A 23,643-nucleotide genomic window follows, 5' to 3' on the forward strand; every position below is an offset into this window, starting at 1 on the left:
AACAGCCACTTCTTGTCATGATTTTTGTTTGTATAACTGGGTTTGCTTTTCAATAAAGAACCTTGATTTGTGTTTTGATGTCATCAAGTTCTTTGCTCAGTATCTGATGTACCAGTCATCCCATTAAAAAAAAAAGGATAAATAAATAAAATATTATTACATGTATTTATATGTATAGGTAAAATGTATTATATAGCTATACAAAAAAAAGTATATGAATAAAGATATGTATGGAAAAAGAATAATTTATTCTTTGTTTTTAATTCAAATTTATTTGCAATAGCAATAATGAAAGTACAATGCTTTATTATTAAATAAGGAAAAATGAAATAACATTGCAGAATAACCTTGTAATGAGGAAAATGTACCCAAAAACACAAAAAGTTTAGAATAGCCTTCTGTCTGTTGAGGGAACATATTTACTTTGAGGATCCCAACTTATTGCTGTACAGAACAATGTTGCCATTGATTTCTTAATTCTTGATCTTTTGAATATTTGTTGTTTTCATTACATTTCATTACCATTTATTGATATAAATAATCAATGTATTTTTGTTTTTGTAGACACTGGAGAGCTAAGTGCATTTGTGGAGCTTGCGTCCATTTCTGCTGGAGAAAATGCCATGGATATTGGCAAAGTGTGCTGCTTCAGAGATGCCATATCTGCTGCTGCACCAATAATATTTCAGCTCTCTGAAAAATCTGGAGTTGAAGACCTTCTGCAAGCCATCTCCAAGCTCACCTCTGCTATAGAAAGTGACAGAAACCTTGAAGTTAAACTGGTAAGATGACTTGTAACGTGTCCTGTGGATGGTGACATTAGTTCAGTGCTCTGTGTGAAATGCCCCTAGTGGCCAGGAGCACTTCTGTTGGCAGTGACTTTAAAGGGTTTTCATTTTGCTTAATGCTATCAATGCTGTTGTGTTTAATAAAAGCCAAAATCCTATCTGAGTTGCACAGGTGAGGGTGTCTGTCCCAGACCCAAGACACCCAACGAACCTTCACTCGTTCATCACTGAAGATAGGTTTATGTTGCACAGCAAGTTGTATTTAAGAAGTCTTTGCAAATGATAATACTCTAAATCTAGTCGCCTTATGAAAGAGAATGCAGTGTTTTAAAAGGCAGCCATCAATAAGACTCAGGTGCTTCCAAATGTATCCAACCTCTGGTGCACCCGGGCTGCCTCTCTGTCCCACAGAAGATGCTCGGCCATTACTCCACTATCACAATCACAATCACATTTCTGCTTCAAAAACATGCCTCTTTATAACATATCATAAACACTTTATGATCACATATTTTTAGAGGGATTCCTGCAACAATAGGGAGTGGCTGAAAATAGCCTATGAAACACATGGATCTGTGGAGAGGTCATCCTTGCGGCAGGCCACAGATATAAATCAGAGTGGCATTTACATTATTAAAAACACATCTGCACCTGGATCAAAGGTACATACATCAAATGTTAATTAAGCATTTTTCTGGTCATACATCACAGTCTTGTAAGTCAACATAACTTACATGTCATCAATTATCTCCTAATTCAGAAATTTGAAAAGGTTTTTTGCTTTGACTGTTGAGTTAGTTTCAGCACATTTAAGATGCAGAGCACAGTTTTAACTGATTTGCTTAGAGTTAAAAACTTTGATTTAATTTAATCGAATTATGAAAGTAGAAAAGTTATTCAGAGTTTTGCCCAATATTAATTGTTGGATAAATTTATCACAGATTACTCTGGAAAACTGCATCACTTTAAGGTGCAAAGAAAGCTCAGTAGATGGAAATGATGATAAATACAGGGAATACAGCTTGTCTGAGCTTAAAGACTTGCAAAACAAACTCATGCTGATTACTGCCAGTGCTGAAAACCGTGAGGATGAAATCACGATTTACACCGAGGTAGGCCTCATGTTTATGTTTGAGATTATAATTCATTCCATGACATTCATATCACAATTAAACTTTGACATTGTGTCCAAGTGTCCAAGACACAAGTCTCCAACTGAAGTGTTTAATGAATTGAACGAAAACAAAACCAAACATAAATGTGCACTACCATGTACAAAAGAGCCAACATAACGTTAATGTCCGACATTGGTCATACCAACTAAACAGGCTTAAATAACATAATAAGGCAACAGCCTGGGCATGTGGCTACTAATGTCTAACATACACCAACTGAGGGAGGCGTGGACAAACATAAGACATGTGATAAGATAAAAGCAAGAATAATGGTTGCTGGTAGATGTCAGTAGTGAGGGGAAGCAGCATGACATTAAAGGCCCCCTCCTCAACATTCCCACTTCCCTATTCATAAACACTTTGGGCAATGGCAGTTGATTTTACATGTGCTCTATAAACAAATTTTATTTACTTGGCTACATGAGCCTAAAACAGCACGTAAACTGACTTGGTTCAACTACATGATGGCCGCAACGCACAATAGATATTATATATAATATTTGTTCACCTTTATTAACAGTGTAGCTGGACCTAGCAATTTAATATTTATTATTATTGTTTTTGTTGTTTTTAGAAGTAGTAGGAGTATTACTAGTAGTAGAAGCACCAGTATGAGTTGTATTTACTTGATTTTTCCCACAGGTTTTAGAGCATGTAATCAATGTGGGGGAATCATACCTTGAGCTCCGTGATGCTGGACATATTCTGTTTCAAGACTGGGAGATGAGAGCATACTGTCAACATACACAGGATGCAAAGATCTGGGTGAAATTTGATATCACAAATGTGGACATTAGGGGACACAGACCTCTGCTTGATGAGCTGAAAGGCCTGTGTGAAAGCATGAGAGGTTGTCTCACTGAATGGCTAAAGTACATAGAGCAGAAGAGGAACATGTACTACAACTTGAATCATTTCACAGCGAAACAGTTGGTTTATCTCTGCTGTTCTGTGGCAGCTTTCAAGAAGGATAAGAAAAGTAGTACTGGCCTCCTTAACATGTTGTCCATCATGAAAGAAGACATTAAAGATAGTGATGTAGAACATGCATTCACCAAAGCACTCCAAACCCCAGCTGAGACTGGTGGGTCACAAACTTCACTTGATCTGAGGAAATTCCTAAACGATTTTCCAGACATGATAAAATATTTTCTTGATAGTGGATTTAGTGAGGAACAGATCAAAGCTGCAATCATATTTTGCGAAGAAAACAATCAAGCACCAGAAGGGTATGGAGAATCTGAGGTCACTGATGAGTATCGAGATATTGTGATGGAATGTATTGATAAAAATCAAAATGATGAGGAATGGGTCCAAGAATGGTGTGACAAATATGAGAAAATGAGGGACAGTGTCCTTAAAAATCAAGTGAAATTCAAAGGGGGGCATGGAACTGATGAAATCTCTTTTACAATGACAGAGGACCAGATTGCAGCAGCGTTTGAAAACCTACAGACTTCTGATGAGAAGATTGTAATGCTTTGGAAGACATACCACAGCAAACTGTCAGGACTTGTGTCAGATAAATTTGTGGACTTAGATGTGCTGGGGGAAACACTGAACCATCTTGCAAAATCTGCAACATTTACTGTTAAAAGAAAACTGGCATTTAGTTTGGAAGAGGATAAACCCAATCTGATTACCTGTAAAGGTGTTGAAATACTTCCACTTTTCCTATCACTGTATAGTGATAATGACCAGCCTTTGCCAAGTATTGATGAAGTTCTGGTCTGCACCCCTGACACCACTGCAGAAGAGGTGGAGCTGATCATTAGAAGAGCTGTGCAACCTGGCAGTACCCATGAGAAGATCTACTCCTTACTGAATGCTGACAAACTCAACCATGATGTATCTAGAAAATTTGAATCAATTTTCTACAAGCTGTCCAAAAGTCTAGGAGACACTTGTCCAAACAATTACCATTTAATAATTTTCTGTGACTCAAAGGCACATCATAGTTATGTTGCAACTGCTTTTGATGTATACAAAAAGACAGTTACTGAGAGACCTAATCGGAATGAGGAAATTAAACAGTACCTTAGATATAAGCATCAAACATCATCTGAAGCTAAGACTGGATTCTCAAAATTACACAGTAATGAGCAATTTCAGCTGAGGACAAAACTGATTTTATCAGAACATGCCGGAATGGGTAAGGTCCATGTTTCACTAAAATGGTAAAGCCTCAATATTGCTTACAAATTTGAACAGATTTGTAATTTTTAAAATAGTTTTTCTAGCAAAGTAACTAAAGATCCAACTTTCCCCTGTTGAATGCAACCATATAAATCATACTTCTGTTAAAAATGATAAACATAATTTGATAACACTTTACTAAAGGGCATGGTTTAGAAGGTTACAAGGCACCTACATAATCCATTCATGAAAACTGACATGAACATACATAAACATTTATAAATGCTTCACTTGGCAAGCTGTGTCACCCTAACATAACATAAAAAAAGTTGAGTTTCAAAGTCAGTGTCAATGGTCCATGTCATTTCACCCCACAAAGTGACATGGCATATCCTAATGTCACCAAAATCTGTGTCAGTTGGCAAAAACAGCTGTTAGGACATTTTACACTTGTTGGAATAAACATGTATAAATGCATATGTATGTTTGTCAGTTGTAAAGAAGGGCTTATGTGTCATGTAGCCTTCTATACTATGCCTTTTAGTAAAGTGTTACCTATCATCTTTTAAACATTATAATGGTGTTTAATGAAAAGAAAATCACTAGATTTTCTATTCTACAAGATAAATGCAAAACCTTCAAAGATAAAGAAACATAATGTTCCTTAACATAATGTTCCTTAACTACATGCACAAGCAAATGACCACTAATTATATATATATATAATATATATATATATATATATATATATATATATATATATATATATATATATATATATATAATTTTGGTTTCATCTTTCTTTTAGACTTTTAAACATTGATCATTTGACCAATTATTTAATTTGTAATAGTTAAATGTATTATTTTTAATGCATCACACATTCTACATTTAACAGGGAAGTCTCTGTATGTGAAAAATCTTGTCAGTGTGTCTGAAGAAAATCTCAAAAGTGAGGGATTTACACACAAAACCATACGGATAAGTGAGTCACAGATGCGGACTGAAGACATTGCCACCCAGCTACAGCAGTATGAGGACAAACCCCTGGATAAAGTCCCAAGAGTCTTCCACTTTGACATTCCTCCTGTGGTAAGTGCTATTCCCCAGCTCCTAGCTTTAGTCACCTGGAATATGAGTAGTTTAATTCCTTTAATTTCTGCTCTGTGAATTGATATCTTTATTAAAAACTTTATCAAACAAACCTAATAGATGTATTTGTAATATACTGATTCACCAGAGATTTTCAGTAAGTCATAGAGACAGTCAATACAATTTATACAAGGTAAAAAAAATATTAACTCTTGGGGTAAGAGGCCATAATACTGTAAACAATGCCAAGCTTTTACTAATAAATATAATCTAATTATTTTACTACATTTCTTTATTGACAACTGCTATTATTTCAGGTGTCCAAAGGTCTGTACAGGTTCCTTATCCAGCTGTTTGTGTTGAGACGTATCCAGTGCCCAGATGGTCGTATCTGGAGGTGCAATGACTCCCACATCTACCTGGTGGAATACACAAAAAGAAAGAACAGGGAATGTGATCGACACAACTCTGAGGTCATAGCCACTTTTACCAAACCCACTTATCAAAACTAAGGTTGATGCAATGGTTATGTATTTGAAAGCAATCAAATATAGAAACTAAAAGTGTAGAAATGAATGGGATCAAATATAGCAACCTTTACAGACACAATGGAGAAAAATCTAAAAAAAAAATTAAAAATGAAATAATTGAAAATGATCAAAAACATTCTTCAAATATACTTTATGCAAAGTATACTCAGTGATTTTCAGCCCTGATTTGATGTAAATAGAACAATGCTGGATGAATAAAATACATCGCTGTAACTCAGCCAAGGCCCAAAATGAGTGTATTTTGACTCACAACTGGTTTTACACATTATGGTGGCTGTCAGTGAATTCATTCATCTCTGAGATTACTTAGAATTCTTTTTCACTCACAGATTTCATCTCAAATGGAAGACATATTTCTGGAAATGTTCCCAAGTGTTAAATGTCTGTCACCTGAAGAAACAGTGACACATCCAGAACAGGATGGCTCTTGTGACAAAGATTATCAACTGATGCATAATTCAGAATTTTGTAGTGAAGCCTTTCAACGCACATATCAATACTTTAAGAGATACAAAATGAACAGTCTTGAGAATTTTTTCTTCATACCTGGATCTGTTGAAGATTCACCAAAAGAATGGTTAGAGTGTCTTTTACACTTCTGTGACATCAAAAATCCCTCTTGGGGAGAATTGAGGAACTTTACACACTTCCTAAACAGCCAGCTGAAGAAATGTGAACAGTCTATATTCTGTAGTGAGGCTGTGAGAGACTGTCTGACTGGCTTCAAAACATTTGTAGTAAAATTCATGATCACAATGTCCAAGGATTTTTCTATGCGTTCACTGACAACATCTGATGACAGTGATGAGAAAGAGTCAAATGCAGTAGGAGAAGACACTGTTCTCAAAGAATTTCAGCTCCGAAGACGCTGGGAACAACAGGCTCATCCTTACATCCTGTTCAATGCTGATAATGAGTCCATGTCATTTTTAGGATTCCACATTCACAAACTAGACGCTGTTGATGCTCAAACTAAGGTTGTCGTGGAAAAGAACATAATTGATAAGAGACTGTTTAATCAGTTAAAGACACAACGTGTGCCATTTAACATTGATTTTGAGACAATGAAACGTAGTGCGCAGCTTGAAATTATAAGCCGAGTCCTTGGAGTCAACAGTGTGACAGACCCAGATGACACATATCAACTGACATTAGATAATGTGATGAAAATCCTTGCTATTCACCTCAGATTTGAGTGTGACATTCCTGTCATTATTATGGGTGAAACGGGATGTGGAAAGACCCGACTGGTACAATTTATGTGTGATCTACTCAGATCTGGGAAGAAGAGACAAAACCTGATTGTGGTGCGGGTGCATGGAGGCACAACTTCAGAAATTATTTACAAGAAAGTGAGAGAGGCAATTAAGATTTCCAAAGAGAATGAAGTTCATAAATTGGACACCGTGCTGTTTTTTGATGAAGCCAACACAACAGAGGCTGTGAATGCAATAAAGGAAGTGATCTGTGACAAGACTGTGAATGGAGAACAAATTGATGCATCTCGCCTTAAGGTCATTGCAGCATGCAACCCCTATAGGAAGCACTCCAAAGAAGCCATAGAGCAACTGGAGCAGGCTGGATTAGGGTACAGGGTTCGATGTGAGAATACACAGGAGAAACTTGGTCAGATACCCATGAGGCAGTTGGTCTACAGAGTTCAGCCACTGCCATCAAGCCTGACACCCTTTGTGTGGGACTTTGGAAAGTTAAATGAGCACACACAGGAACTCTACATCACACAGATGGTCAAGACTTTCTTTCAAAAAGAAAACCTTCCACATGAATACAAACCTTTGTTCACAAAGGTAATCTCTGCCTCTCAGAAACATATGACAGAATTAACTGATGAATGCAGGATGGTCAGTCTTAGAGACATAGAACGCTGCATGAAAACTGTTATGTGGTTCTACAATCAAAAAGAGAAATTGTTTACTGAAATCGATAAAATTAGAGGAAATAAAGGAAGGATGCATGATCTAGTGAGGTCTCTCATTCTTGCAGTGGGAGTCTGCTACTTGGCATCATTACAGAATCGACAGGCATACCTGGTTAGAATTTCAGAAGCTTTCTCTCTGTCTGACAGTGATATCGACACAGAGATTGATCTTTGCAAAAAAGCTTTCATTTCTAATGTTGACTGTCCTTCATCAGTGGCAAAGAATGAAGCACTAAATGAAAATGTGTTCATGATGGTTGTATGCATAAACTTAAGAATCCCTTTGTTTCTTGTTGGAAAACCTGGAAGTTCGAAATCTTTGTCCAAGACAATTGCTGCTCATGCAATGCAGGGTAAGGCCTCGCAAAATGACCTTTTCAAAGGTTACAAGCAGGCACAGCTGGCCTCTTTTCAGTGTAGTCCACACTCATCTCCTGATGGCATCATCTCAATCTTCAGGCAGTGTGCCCAGTTCCAGAAAGCAAAAAATTTGGATGAATATGTTTCTGTTGTGGTTCTTGATGAAATTGGATTAGCCGAAGACTCACCAAAAATGCCACTGAAAACATTGCACCCTCTTCTGGAATATGGGTGTACTGATGATGAAAATGCTGATGATTTCAAAAAAGTTGGATTTATTGGAATTTCCAATTGGTCATTAGATCCAGCAAAGATGAACCGTGGGATTTTGGTTCTAAGAACATCTCCTGAGACAGGCGAGCTACGAAACACAGCTTGTGACATTTGTTCAAGTGATAATGAGCACATTAAGACTGAGATCGAGTTTTTGATTCCCATGCTTACTAAGTTTTACCTCAATGTACTTCATAATCAGCCCACTGAATTCTTTGGACTCAGGGACTTCTACAGTCTTGTGAAGCTGATTGTGTCCTATGCTACAGAAACAAATGGAAGACCATCAGATGAGAATCTAACAAAGGCTGTGCAAAGGAATTTTGAAGGTTTGGATTCTATCAACATTTTGGAAATATTCTGGGATGTTTCCAAACAAAGAACAAATCAATGTGACACAATTTCACTGCTGAGAGAAAACCTTGACATGGGAACCTCTGGATTTACATCCAGGTACCTGTTATTGCCGACAACCAATCACGCTGCTCTTCAAATTTTGAAATCACAAAACATAATTGATGAGAGCAATGTGGAAGTTATCTTTGGATCAGGATTTGCACATGATGAAGAGTACTCGCAGGTTTGTCGCACAGTAAACAGAGTCAAGACCTGCATGGAGACAGGAAGGTCAGTTGTCCTGCTGAATATTCAGAGCCTTTATGAAAGTCTCTATGATGCTCTGAATCAATGCTATGTCAAGTTAGGGGGGATTTACTATGTAGACCTGGGACTTGGCTCTCATCGTGTCAAGTGCCGAGTCAAGGATGAATTTCGACTAATCGTCATTGAGGAGAAAAGCACAGTGTATGAGCAGTTCCCTACACCACTACTGAACCGGCTAGAAAAACACTGCTTGGACTTCAGCAGTATCCTCCCAGATCATGCTAAACAGATGCTGGCTGAACTGGAAGACTGGCTAGATTCATTTTCGACAAATTATTCAGGTGAAACTTACCAGCTCAAAGAAAAGTCATGCTGCTCTAGTAGAAAATATGATGTCATAGTTGGATACACAGAAGATACATGTGCATCAGTACTTCTACAGTGCTGTCCACAAATAGTGACTCAAGAACTGGATCGTGATGAAAGAGAGGTAGTTCTTGAAAAGGCCAAGGAAATGCTTATCCAGTGTGCAACGCCAGATTCTGTTTTAAGAACACCAAAATACCTGGAGAACAACTCGGAAAAGTTGCTAGAAATGTATTTTACAAAGCAGACACACAGCAACCTGATAGCTGTGCTAAAAAAATACAGAAAGACCATCCCTGGAGGAATCTGTCTTGAGGTATGCTTATTATGTTTATAACATAAACATAATATGTACTTATGATGATGATAATGATGATATTTTAATCTGAATGTTTATGGTTCAATTGGATGCAGGTATCCACATATTCCCGACTTCTCAACAAAAGAGATGTGGAGCAAATCAATAAAGAACTGAACATTGAAGAGAACCTTTCATGTCTGTTCCTACTTAATGAGTTTTACACAGAACAGTCATTTTCCCAAACAGTAAGGTAATGATTTTACTACATTATAGAGCGCATTTTGTCATATTTATTTCATCAAAATGAATTAAAAAACAATATGTGAACTAATCCATAACTCATGTAATACATGTCATTATTGTGACAATGTCATGTGGTGATATATGTACTATAAGTGCCTGGTTATGTTTTTGTCTAGTCAATTTCTCAGTGATGGAAAGGCACGGAAACTACTATTACTGCAGTCTTATTTTGATGAACCAAAACAAAGCCAGCGGCTTCTCTTCTGTGTGAGGTAAAAAAAAGAAGAGTAAATTATTTTTCAACTATATATGAAATTTTATATTCAAAACATAATATGGATAAGTTTATCCAATGAAAATTACTCTAATAACTTAGTTAACTAGCTGTGTATACAACTCAGTCTATTGCCTAAATGAGTTCATTTACCCTTGATTTGCAGCTTTGTTCAAAAGTATTGAAGCAAACAGTTCATCCAAAGATGATATAATTTTCAGGATTTTCTCTAATGGTTACAAAGATCTTAACACTGTTCTTTTCAGACAAATATCTCATTATTATTTAATTATTTCATATTCCACCTTAATTCTTCAAAGCGCAGCTAAAATCTCCTTCTCACATATAATCTTTAGACACTATATTACGCAACTCAGAAGGTCAATCCATGAAGGGACTGCCTTTGATGTGGTTCTTCTTACACGATTGCCACGGATTTCAGGAGGATGTGGATACATTGCTTCATTTGGAGGTTAGTTCTGCTTTATGTGTTGAATTTATTGTTTAAATGTAGAAAATGTTTTACACAAAGTTTTATACAAACATAAATTGAACATACAGGTCTCATCACAAATGAGTTTCTTGGTATGGTTTCACCTTCATCATCTATATGTGTCAAGAAAACTCTTGTACACTGTGGCATCCATTTCATCTTCAATATACAAAACCCTTGCTTTTAGATGACTGGACTTCAATACACTTGGATGAACTTATCTTAACTCCAGGATTCCTATGTGATATATATGAGCTTCAGAAAAAGACTGTCTCCAAGATTCTAAAGACAAGTTCCTCCTATTGTAAAGGTATTATTAATATTTACTTGCATTCGTATATACACTGCCTGGCCAAAAGAAAAGGTCACATGCTCTAATATTTCATTGGACCGCCTTTAGCTTTGAATTATTTATAAGATTGATCCAAATATTGGTTTCAATTTCACCTGCAATATTCTCTATACTTTTATGATTAGTAACAAGTTCAATGTTACATTTCATAGGAAATAAGAATGCAACATGTCATTATATATATTTAACAGAATTTATTTTGTATAGTTAGGATAAAAGATTCTGTCTTGTGTGGAAAACTGATATCTATGTGTTATTTATGGAGTGTTTATTTAGCAATTCTTTCACACATACAGAGAATCAAGACACAGAGAGTGGCCACACAACAAACCCTGAAGAACAGGTAGGCTGTGTACATCACTGTAGTTTTTAAAGTAGGTACTGGATAACAATTTTAATACAAAACTTTGGAGAAAAGTCATTATTTGTACTAAACATTAAAATACAGAATCCTTGTTTTCTATGACAGGACATGTTGGTTGATCCACTGCTCCTGGTGAAGAAGTCTTTGCAGAAGGGCATTATGCAGCTTCAGGACAAATTAGACAACTCTCAGAGAGCAACAGAACGTATAGAAATACTCCATGGCCTGCTGCACAACAAATATCCTGGTGAGAATATTTTTGATGACTACTGTGTTTGGTTTTTACATTTGATCATAATTAATTTCTCCTCAGCAGTGTCTGAGCCCTTCATACAATCACTGGAGAAGAGAATTGTCAATCATCTTTCAAGGCAAGAAAAAATGGAGAAAAAAGAGAATTGGGTAATTGCTCAGGCTTGGTCAGATCAGTTTGTTGCTGAAGGTGGCTCATTCAGGTAAATGCAAGTTAATTAAAAATAAAGTTCACTTAAAAAGGAGTGGCATATGACAACTCTGACATGTAATAATTAATGTTTAGTAATGTATTAATGCTATTTTATGATGCAATTTTTGAAGGAGTAAACCTTAAACTCGTTCAGATAAATAAACATCAATTGAAAACAAAATTCATTTATAAAGGAGTTGCATAAGATAAAAGTGATTGAAAGTGATAGAAAGAAGCTTGAGGCCCACGATGGCTACCAGTTTTCACTAATTCTGATGTGACTGTCCTCAATATTTCCCCTTTGCAGACACGTGCTCTGGGTGCATCTGGAAGACACTGTAGCATCAACCCTTGCCCAGATCATGGCAGTCATTGATGGAGACAACAACTTGGATAACCTCATTGATGATCAGTTTCCCGAAAAGTCAAAATTGTGGCTGAAAATATTCCAAGGGGATCAGTGGGATCTGCTGAAAATCCCAGTTACTGAGTGAGTACAAGAGTACAAGAAGGCCTTTTACATTTACATTCATGCCATTTATCCGATGCTCTTATACAGATCGAGCTGCAAAATCCAGTCCCTTATCCGGTGTTTCTTCTTGACTTGAATTGATTTTTTTTGTCATTTGAGAAACGCATGCCTCTGAAAGCCTGTTGTAGGTCATTTTTGCATATTTTTTATTAAGCCCACATTTAAGAACAGATCCTAACAAGTAAATCACACTGAAAAGTGCACAAAAGCTTAAGCTTTTGACAAAAAAAAAATTCTTATAAGAACTTATCTAATGAAATTAGTCAACCTTTAGACTCATTATAATACACTGTACTTGTAATGAGTGGAGGCTATGCAGGATGCAGGGACGAGGCACGTTAAACACATACGTTTATTCACACAGAAGTATGATGAATGAAGCTAACATAACATCAAACACTGACAACAGACAAGAGAACCATAAGGGCTTATATACATACGTAAATGACAGGCAATTACAAACAGGTGTGACACATGGGGGGCGTGGCCACACGGACAAACACACATACACACAAACACAAACACAGGGAGACACTTGGGAGGAGGGGCCCTACCGTGAGAGTAATGGTCAACATTGCTGTGTAATACATATTCATTAGAATGAAAACTCAATTATTTTAATAGCTTTAAATTCAATTAATTATTTTCTAAATGATCTAAAAATGTTGAGTATTAAGGAATAATATGCAGTCAGTTGCATGTCTAGGTCTGGCTTTAGTAGTGACACCATAATATCGTAAGTGTAATGTGACAAAAATAGACAGATGCTTACAGACATTCAGTGAAACAGGTTTACCGGTAACAAGAGAGACCCAACACATAAACTGAAGACAAGCAAGGATCAAAACCAGTACAGAGTAACCAGTACAAAACAGGCGAGTCCACAGAGTAAACTGTGACAAGCGAAGATCAAAACTAGATAAGCAGAAAAAGTGCCACAGTATGCAGGGGCTAAACTGAGTATACGATATCTGAAATACAGGCAGGGATTAGTAAACAGAGAAACCATTTCAAGAAAAATATGCTCAGTATGTTGTAGATACATTGGCAATACCTCACAATGTGGAAGTGGTAATAACAGGCTTAAATACACAGGCAAACTAGGAATAGCTGAAACAAATCAGCATTCCAGAGATGCTGACCTCCACTGGTTTCCTGGTGTATTGTGGGAAGCTCAGTTCTGAGCAGCAGGACAGCAGGAGGGCAGCATGACACTAAGCTGTAATTGGCTAACTAACTCAGTGGCAGGTCCTTCTAGCCAATGAAAGCATTTGATATGTAGATAGTTACAGCAGGAATGTGTCAAGAATATAGTTAGTTAATGGTTGATCAACTTCTGGGGGAAAAAAAACAAAACAAGGAAAAATGTGAAGTACTTGTAATTATCACAGATAACTCCTTAATTTGATGTAGCTAACTGGCTAGCTAGGTTACTTAACATACAGTATGTAAACTATAGATTGTTAAAAGACATATTACACAAAATACTAAACGGATTCATATGACTATTTTGCAGCATGAAAAAAGTGAAACTATTTATACATTGTTCAAAAGGAAGAAATCAAAAACTGCTAGTGAGGGCTGTGAGCCAGCACATTAGGCTAGAGGCTGGAGTCCAGACAATGATAGGGTGTACAACCAGATCCTGCAGCCTGGGCTAAACTCCACTGTAAAGGCAACACCTTTTATAAAAGGCTACTGGTGCATGCAAACATCTAGTCCTTATTTCTCTGTGAGGTCACAAAACAAATTTAGACAGTAATCATATACAATAAAAATAAACCACCGCAAGACTGTCGATAACTGTAGGAAACGTTAAGTATCAAATAGGTATTAAAGTATTAAGTTTAAAAACTTTTAAAACTTTTAAAATGCCAAGTCTATTATTAGGTAATGGTTGCATCAACACAAACCTTAAATTTTAGATTAAACGTGCATCTAACAAGGGAAAAAAAATCTGCATCAATAAGTGCTAATCAGTAAATTCCTCATAGATCACTTTTTTTTAGTAAGCATTCATTTGTCCACCTTTGGTAATACTTCAGGCATTAAAGTTTCGATGAAACTTTATTTACTTAAATCTTATTATTGATCAAAAGTGTAGTAATCACTGTCAGTTAAAATTACTTGTGTTATTTGTCATTACTTAATGAAAAAAAAAATTGTGCTATAAGTTCAAGTTCAAGTACGGTTTATTTGTCACATACATAGTCATACACAGTATAACTTGCAGTGAAATGGTTTGAGAGTGATCTGTCCAAACTGAGGAGAAAAAAACAGAGGTGTATAGGGAAATATATATATATATATATATATATATATATATATATATATATATATATATATATATATATATATATATATATATACACACAAAATATATTAACAATATATGTACAATATATGTATAATATGTTTATATACACAATGTTCAATGTATATATGGATATGTATAAGTGTATGTACACAATGTACAGTGTAACAATGTAACACAAAGGGTCGCTTAAAGTGTGTGTCCCCCTCAGTTCACACAGTCAAACATGTCTGGACACACCACTTATAGCAGAGACTTTAAATATTTTCCTTGGTTTCTTTTTCCTTTCTTTAGCTCTCAAGGCAAGGTGTCTGTCCTGTCTACCAGTGGACATAAATCAAGGACGTGCCTTTTCCCTTTTAGCTGGCTGCTAAAAGACATATTTGAGCAGATGTGGTTAAACATGATGAACGTGGAAGGTACGATCTCAAAAAAACACCTGATTATTATTTAATAGATCGCTTCTCAGTGGCATTAGTTAGTCTGTGTGTGTGTGTGTGTGTGTGTGTGTGTGTGTGTGTGTGTGTGCGCGTGTCTGTCTTTGAATTTTTTATATACACTTTTCAATTAGGTCTAGCCCGTGCGCCAAACAAGGAGTACATAGAGAAATTTGAAGAACTTATACCCCTGCCTTGGATTAAAAACATCAAAAAAGACCAAGACCTATTTGCGATGTTTTCTGAAGATCTTGTGAACATCTCAATGCCAGCATACCCATCTGAGCTTAATAAGGTGAAAGATCATTAAAGCCTGGTTCCTTAAAAAAGAGTAGTGTTTGGAACATGTGTTTAGAGCTAGATATTACTGTATTAGTAAATATTTGAAACTGGTTGGAGATTGTGATTTTGGAGTAGCTGTTCAACAAATTTACACCATTTATAAAATATTGATTATTGTCTTCTAATATGATGGCACCTTTTTACTTACAGACATATAAACATATATAACAACCTGAATATTCAAACTTATTATTACTGAATCCATAGTTATTCATTGAATGTAACCTGTTGCCATACAGTAGCAGAAATGTAGAAGCCTGTAAATGAACATTTGTGTGTGACAGTCTTTTTCAGACACACTCCTCAGACTCACCCCACGTTTCTATCACGATTTAACTGGAAATGACCCTGAGAATGTCTCTCTACCATGGCTGTATGTTGCTAATGAATATCTGCATAACAACCATCAGCTTTTCTACAATTTCTACCTCCAAAATAAAGACTTGCTAACTGCAGGGGAAGCAACTGAGGTGAGTTTAATTTATAACAAGGTTTTCATTTATTTACTACTAAATTATGTGTCTAAAGAATAATCAATATATTTTATATGTTGATATTTCAGTGGAAAATAAAGATGAATGTTGCTTCCTGCTAGGAAACCTTAATCCTGATTCTACCTGCAAAACCTCCAACTTTTTTTCTTTTCATTTTTCAAGGCACTCCGACAGACACTACAATGCCTTCAACCAAAAGAAAATCTATTGAAAGACTTTGCTAGTTGCCAAGACTGGCTGACAAGAGTGAAGTCATTGTCTATGACTGTTGACCTGATCCTTTCTGAGGATTCTTTGGTGACAAGACATGGTGAAAATACTGCAGAACTAATTGCAGATATCAGGTAGGCCCTGTGTCACAGCTGCTCATATTATTTCAACACATTACTTCAAACTGCATTAGGCTATTTAGATATCTTATACTTGTGAAAATGTATAACACTGCCAGAACACATAACATGCTTGCTGCAAGTAAAAACAACTGAGGGTAACTGAAAATGATATTTCCAGACTCTTCTGGAGAAGCACTTGGATTATCTACCTTCTCATGGATCATCTCCTACAGAATGAGTCAGAAATGGAAAAAAAACTACTCACCATTCTTGTTAGATACCTAATATTTGCTTGGAAGGTATTACACACTTATTTATTCTGGAAAGGTTTTATAGATCTTTAGTTTTACCTGGGAGTAATTGGCGATGTTTCATCTGTATAGAAACTGAACACAGAGGAAGGAAAACAGATGGAATACGTGATTGAACAGGTCACAGGAACACTAAAGAAATGCAACAATAATGCATGTAATGTGTTCAGGTGAGTCAGTTGTTTGAATTAATGGGTGAGTCTGCAAAAGTTATTGTTTCTGATGTTAATAATGAGACTCAGGGTTAAAGATGTTATAATTCATAACGGATTGTAAAACTGGAATAGTTATTTACATTAATTTAAAAGAAAGGAAGGTGTGGATTGCTGTTAATGTTTAATAAATCTTGTCAAATCTGATAACTAAGACATTTAAATAAATATCCATGTAAAAGCATATGTGAGTCCAAGAAATTCTCATAGGCAACATCATCAACGCAACATCAGGGGCTGGAGTAACATGCTCAGAGGACAGTACCATTTACTGCTTTCTATTCAGCCCCTTTGTCACCGAGGCCTGTGATTGGGTGTTGTCACTTTTATTGATAGAGGAGAGCTCTGAACGCATCCTCCCTGAGAGTGCAGTGGGTTTACATCTGCGTTGTGTATCAATCTTTTATTTGTGACCCAAGTGATGACGCCAACACAGCTTGACTTGAAGGGGCATTTATCTCATCCACCTTCCTCTCCTGCCCTTTCCTGCATAAAGAGCACACACAGCAAAAACAGGCTTTAGCAGGCTTGTCTCTCTCTCTGCTGCATCTCCTCCCAACAGGGCGTTTCTCAAAGAGCATACATTTATCAATTATCAATAATAAAAATTTTTTTGAAATGACAATTTAAAAAAAATCAGGTGATATGAATTACACGCTTCCCACTTACTGAACAATATACATTTCATATACATTTTTAAGAGAGTAATTTAACATACCTGCATAAAAAGCACACACAGCAAAAACAGGCTTTAGCAGACTTATCTCTCAAGTTGCACTACTAACTACTAAAGTAATAAAACTAAACTCTAATAATGAACATTGGAATACATTACAAGTCAAAATATTCTGGCAATGACTAGCATCCATCTCACTTCATAATTAACATTCAGATTAGCATTACCCTTTATCGCAACTCGCACCCAACAATGAACAGAAAAAAGTTCCTAAGCATATAAAACAGCATTCCAGCCACACAGACACAACCAATACGTTACTGAATGAACCTGGCCCATGTTGAAAATGAGAACAAGATAGATATTTGGAGCAAAAATTGTGGAGCTGCACCAGCACACACCTTCTCCCAACAGGGCATTTCTCAGGGAGGACTATTAACTTGCCTTCACTCTCCTCACACAACGGTTGCCAAAACTCCGCCCACGTCCAACCCACAACAATCCTGCCCTGTCCTCACTGGGTTGCTCCCACACAAAAAAACAAAAAAAACAAAAAAACACTCCTACTCATCTCAAAACAAAACCTAAAGGCTATAACAGAGTGTAATAACATTACACTGCTAAAAGAGCACAGCCATTTTGCTCTCTCAGGCTTCCAGCCACAGATGCTTGTGGTATCATCGGGGATCAAACTTACAATCTCTCCATGATAGGGTGAAAGCTTTTCTGCTGTTCTATACCATGCACAGTATCTTGGTAAGGGTATATTTATATTTTTGATAAGCCTATAATAAATATCAGTGAGAAAGGTAACTGATTAATTAAAAAACTGACATAAGCTGAGTCTATAGCTCTCCAATATAAAGCTGTTGTTGTTATTAATGCACTGTCAAATCACAGTGAATGTGAAATACAGTGAATGCAATTATTTTTTCACGTTTTGTCAGGGTCCTGTGTGGGTACTGTCGTAAGGAATTCACAGAGGATGACACAGCTGAACTGCAGTGTGGACATATGTTCCATATGTCTTGTTTAAAGGACCACAGTGACACACAATGCATAAAATGCAAGAAGGAGATAAACCAAGATTACAAACCATGCGGACCTGTTGATATGTAAATGTTTTGAATTCTGTATAAAAATTATGCTGTTCAATTTCACAAGTGCAGTGATGTTTAGCCAAATGCATAACTACATCTTTCCTTTTTTATTTTCCTTAAGTACACACCAAAGAATTTTTTCTTTCTTTTCTCAGACAAACATTCCTTAAAGTGAACAGATTTAGAAGAAAATGCAACTCTTTTTTTGTGGAATTTATGTGGAACTTTGTCAGCAGCAAAGAACAACTAACTGACAAAGTAGTGAACAAACTCATGGACTATGTGAGATGTAGTCCATCTACTGAAGGTAATTAATGTAGAGCATTATGTGAGATGTAGTCCATCTCCTGAAGGCAATTAATGTAGAGCATTATGTGAGATGTAGTCCATCTACTGAAGGTAATTAATGTAGAGCATTATGTGAAATGTAGTCCATCTCCTGAAGGCAATTAATGTAGAGCATTATGTGAGATGTAGTCCATCTACTGAAGGTAATTAATGTAGAGCATTATGTGAAATGTAGTCCATCTCCTGAAGGCAATTAATGTAGAGCATTATGTGAGATGTAGTCCATCTACTGAAGGTAATTAATGTAGAGCATTATGTGAGATGTAGTCCATCTCCTGAAGGCAATTAATGTAGAGCATTATGTGAGATGTAGTACATCTACTGAAGGTCATTAATGTAGAGCATTATGTGAGATGTAGTCCATCTCCTGAAGGCAATTAATGTAGAGCATGATTTGATATGTAGTCCATTTTCTGAAGGTAATTAATGTAGAGCGTTATGTGACAGCTCAAATAATAAATATTATTAATGCACATTTAATATACTTTCTACCAGTCCTTCAGTGGGTGCCATGGGTGAACTGAGAACTTTGTTCATATGATTTCTGTATAATTATTGTGTGATACCAATATAACACAAATCTGTGCATGTTATATACCAATTAGTGACGCAACATAACTGCCTTGTGTCTGTATAAAATATACATATAAAAATACAATATAAAAATATTAAAATCCTATATTTCTAGTAAAAAATACACACCAAAACACATAACTGTTTGTTCACTGCTGATTATCTATATCTACAGAACCTGAGCAGTCCTCTCTGCAGAAGTATATGAATCCTGACCCTGTTGTCCAGTCCCTGGTGCTCAAGATTCTACTGAGATGCGGGTACTGGACTCATTTCCATGTTTATCTGCTTATGATCACTCAGGAGACATAGCAAGCAAAATGTATAACATGTATGTGGCTTGTCATATGTAATATAATCTATTTTCACCAACGTATGAAATGTTTTACATGTTTAAATTGTAATGGTCCAGCTTGGGGTTGGGCGCGCAGCTAAGCTAGCCACCAGAGGGAGCCATGGGGTCACTTCACAGTAGCAGCACCTTTTCACCTAGCTACTTAAGAGTAGCACACATGCTCTCATGTGCTAAGTCCTTGTTCATTGTTCTGAATAGACTAGGCTGGTATTTCAGGTAGGGACCTCAAGGGCTGTCTCTTGGGTCTCCTTTCTCTCTACCCCTTGAGCTTCTCTACAGTTTTGAGTTTTGCTTTTCCACCCATTTGTCTCTTCCTGCATTTCTTTAGCCTTCCACATCCTTGGTTGAGAAAGAGTGGTGGTTCAAACCTAAGATTTGTGGCCCAATCCTAAGGGTGGTGGTTCAACCCCTGCCTTGAACTCCCCAAACCAGGACCCGCTTGTATTAGCTCCCCTTTGGGTCTGGTGTTTCGCATTTGTTTCTTTGATTTAGTTTTTCGCACTCTCTAACTGCACTGCACTTGCGTTCTCAGTCCTACTTTAGCCTGCTGGTGCCTCATACAAGTTCACACTGGTCTCTTATATACAGGGGCCTATATTTGAATCCAGCTTGGGGTGACTCACCCTGTTGTACAAATGCATATGAAATGTATTACTTCTTATGTGTATTTGACCACAGACCTGAAATTGGGGCTCTATCATATGGCTTTATAGTGACATAGTCACATATTATAGTCACATATGTTTCATTTCTTGAATATCCTTCAAAATATAGCTGGGAGGAGGCTAGGTGATACTATTGTATATTGCATAGTCCCATAGACTCCCAAATAAAAATATAGGAAAAATTATACATACTCCACTTATTTTGTCAAAACTTTTACATTTGCAGCTGTGCATGATTATTATAGAAATATTCTCAGCATCATATAGGACTGATAATGGCAATGTAGGTGATGTGAATGCAGAGTGGGACTTTGTTTTTGGTATTCTGTCAATTCAGAACATTGGAAATTTATGGCATATGCTCAGTGGACACATTAAGTACAGCTTGCTAGTACTGGTTTGGACCCCCTTTTCCCTCCAGAACTGCCCTAATTCTTTGTGGAATAAATTCACCAAGGTGCTGGAAACATTCCTCAGAGATTTTGGTCAATGTTGAAATGATAGCATCATGCAGTTGCTGCATATTTATTGGCTGTCTATCCATAATGCAAATCACCCATTCCACCACATCCAAAGGTGTGACGCTGGTAGCACAAAGGTAGTGAGAAGGCAAAGGAGTCTTTATTCTCCATTATTCAACATACGTCAGGAAGCTGCAATGCAGCGATAAAGAAAACAGAAGTGACTTAAATATATAGAGTTAGAACTATGATGAAGAGCAGCACGTCGTTCAAAGGTCCACTAATGTGCTGTGCCAACTTCAGGAACCTGTGGGCTTAAATAAAGACAGACAGGGGAAACAAGGAACAGGTGAGTATGAGCAGTAAATGGGTGATTGGGACCGGGGCAGGTGCTGTGCATGGTTCTGTGCAGCAGTGGGTGTGTCCCTCATGCAGAATGACTGACCTACCATGACAAAAAGATGCTATATTTGATTGCGATCTGGTGACTATGGAGACAATTTGAGTACAGAAACTCAGAAATTGGCATGTTCAAGAAACCAGTTTATGACATGACATGTTATCCTGCTAGAAGTAGCCATCAGAAGATAAGTACACTATGGTCATAAAGGGATAGACATGGTCAGCAACAATACTCAGGTAGGCTGTGGTGTTTAAACAATGCTCAATTCATAACCCCCAAGTTAAAACCCTCCAGTTTTAAGATCATTTTTTAACGAATTGTACTTTTTCACTTTAACACTAGTTATCTGGAATTGTACACATAGCACAGTGATCATTCAGGATTGAAACTGAAGTAGGCACTTTGGCTAGGACATTCATTCACATCCAGGCTTATTTTTCCACAATTTAGGTTCCATTTGAGCTCACCTAATACAGAAGAAAATGTCAAAAAATCAAAAAGCGCCTTTTATTTGGGGGATTTATAATGTGTATTTGGATGCTGGAAAATTCATTTTCAGTCATGCTCTACATTTCCTGAGTCACCAGGGTGTTGTCAGATAAAGTGAACAATATTGAGCATATACATGAAATTACTCAGGAGCTACACAGCATTTTCCACTAGGTGACCTAGACATCTCCAGAGTGCCCAAAAACCTCTCCAAATGCACACAAAGTCATCAGTCACTATAGACTGAGTGTGCAAGATTTATTTTACTAAAACATCACAACAATGTTCAACATCTTACTAAAAGACAATATTAGCTTCATTGCTATTAGGCTAAAAGGTTATGCTAGAGAAAATACTGTAATACTGTAAATAAAGAGCATGCTTTCTCATTTATACTAACAATTTGTAGCAGGATTACAAATTTCTTCAGCATTGAACGGAAACATTCAGTGATTTGCGATACATTGTAGTCCATGATAGAAGCCATCCCTCAGCTTTCAGCTCATAACTGCATCCAAACATAAACTTAAAAACCATATAAACTTCAGCTAAAATAAGCTTCTTACTTTCCATGATGCCCAGAGGTATTTCAGATCCAATCATTCACTAAAAACAATATCCAAGACTGCATCAGTTTCGCCAAAGTGTCACACGCATGCGCTACAGTTTTTCTGATTAGAACACACAAGCAATGTTTTACTGTGCATGTAGCTCTAGCTCGCACAGTGGGTGACCAAGTGAGGTGTCTATGTTTTCGTCTAAGCATCCTCAATTTGTAGAGACGTCTGCCACTCACAATTGTGCCTGGAAAACACTTGTGAAATAATTTGATAGCTCCCCACAACACCTTGGTACTCCTAAGTGTGAATAAGCATCTCTCAAAGAAAATAGCTCTTTATGGCCCAACAACAACCACAGAATCTCAAAGAGGAGGGTGTTAGCTGTCTATTCAGGATCACTGCTATGTAAGTAATGTGCATTTAGTGGTAATTAAAGGCTTTCATATTTTGTGTTAAGTTACGAAGGAAAGGAAGGCTTGTTTTTGTACAAAGATGTGAGCTCTTTTGCATACCTTGGTTTTAACAAGTGATTGAGTTACTGTTGCCTTTCTATCAGCTCAAACCAGTCTGACCATTCTCCTCTGGCATCAACAAGGCATTTTTGCCTAGAGAACTGCCATTCACTGGATATTTTCTATTTTTCAGACCATTCTCTGTAAACCCTAGATAAGGCTGTGCATGAAAAACCCAGTAGATCAGTAGATACTCAGACCAGCACCAACAACCATGCCTTGTTCAGTCATTTATCACTAGTATGACTGAAATTTCTTAGTTCTGAAGACATCATCCCTATTTCTTGCCAACCATCAGAGGGCCATCCACCAACTTTTATTATGAAAATGCCTGACAGAGAACCATTAAGACTGCAGCTGTGTTGTGCATTATGTTACCTGGGTGATATACTGTAGTCACAATAAATTCCAGTAGATCAGCAGTTTCTGAAATATTCAGACCAGCCCCTCATTGTTAAGCACCAATAACCATGCCACGTTCAAAGTAATTTAATCACATTTCTTCTCCACTGTGACGGTCAATTTGAACTTCAGCAGATTGTCTTTTCCATGTCTAAATGCATTGAGTTGTGCTGCCTTGTGATTGCTTCATTAAATACTTGCGTCAACAAGCAGTTGAACAGGTGTACCTAATAGAGTATCCAGTGACTGTAATACTCTTAAATTTCACTCAGCTTTAAACCCATGTTTTGCATTACACCTTTAATGTTGTTCAACACTATAGTTTTTGTGGTGCAGTATAGTTGAGCATGACTTTATTTTGAAAAGATAT

General features: G+C 36.8%; 1 protein-coding gene across 4 annotated transcripts in view; it reads left to right on the top strand.

Annotated features, from left to right (window-relative positions):
* LOC113589895 (E3 ubiquitin-protein ligase rnf213-alpha-like) overlaps positions 1-23,643 on the top strand; it is a 73,366-nt gene that overhangs the window by 33,727 nt on the left and 15,996 nt on the right. For 3 of the 4 annotated variants that reach the window (XM_035526126.1, XM_035526129.1, XM_035526128.1), the window contains exons 24-47: positions 565-782; positions 1,307-1,450; positions 1,730-1,900; positions 2,606-4,115; positions 4,998-5,191; positions 5,509-5,664; positions 6,072-9,599; positions 9,698-9,834; positions 10,004-10,099; positions 10,458-10,573; positions 10,782-10,904; positions 11,243-11,289; positions 11,416-11,557; positions 11,624-11,765; positions 12,063-12,245; positions 14,896-15,020; positions 15,173-15,333; positions 15,665-15,850; positions 16,037-16,218; positions 16,385-16,505; positions 16,590-16,687; positions 18,353-18,520; positions 18,661-18,812; positions 19,602-19,686. In XM_035526126.1, coding sequence (XP_035382019.1) covers positions 565-782; positions 1,307-1,450; positions 1,730-1,900; positions 2,606-4,115; positions 4,998-5,191; positions 5,509-5,664; positions 6,072-9,599; positions 9,698-9,834; positions 10,004-10,099; positions 10,458-10,573; positions 10,782-10,904; positions 11,243-11,289; positions 11,416-11,557; positions 11,624-11,765; positions 12,063-12,245; positions 14,896-15,020; positions 15,173-15,333; positions 15,665-15,850; positions 16,037-16,218; positions 16,385-16,505; positions 16,590-16,687; positions 18,353-18,520; positions 18,661-18,812; positions 19,602-19,686 — 8,185 coding nt within the window. The remainder of the gene's footprint in view (positions 1-564; positions 783-1,306; positions 1,451-1,729; positions 1,901-2,605; positions 4,116-4,997; positions 5,192-5,508; positions 5,665-6,071; positions 9,600-9,697; positions 9,835-10,003; positions 10,100-10,457; positions 10,574-10,781; positions 10,905-11,242; positions 11,290-11,415; positions 11,558-11,623; positions 11,766-12,062; positions 12,246-14,895; positions 15,021-15,172; positions 15,334-15,664; positions 15,851-16,036; positions 16,219-16,384; positions 16,506-16,589; positions 16,688-18,352; positions 18,521-18,660; positions 18,813-19,601; positions 19,687-23,643) is intronic. The other variant, XM_035526127.1, reaches the window with a different exon arrangement.

Source organism: Electrophorus electricus, chromosome 5, assembly GCF_013358815.1.
Source record: "Electrophorus electricus isolate fEleEle1 chromosome 5, fEleEle1.pri, whole genome shotgun sequence".
In the NCBI taxonomy this organism is placed as follows: Eukaryota; Metazoa; Chordata; class Actinopteri; order Gymnotiformes; family Gymnotidae; genus Electrophorus; species Electrophorus electricus.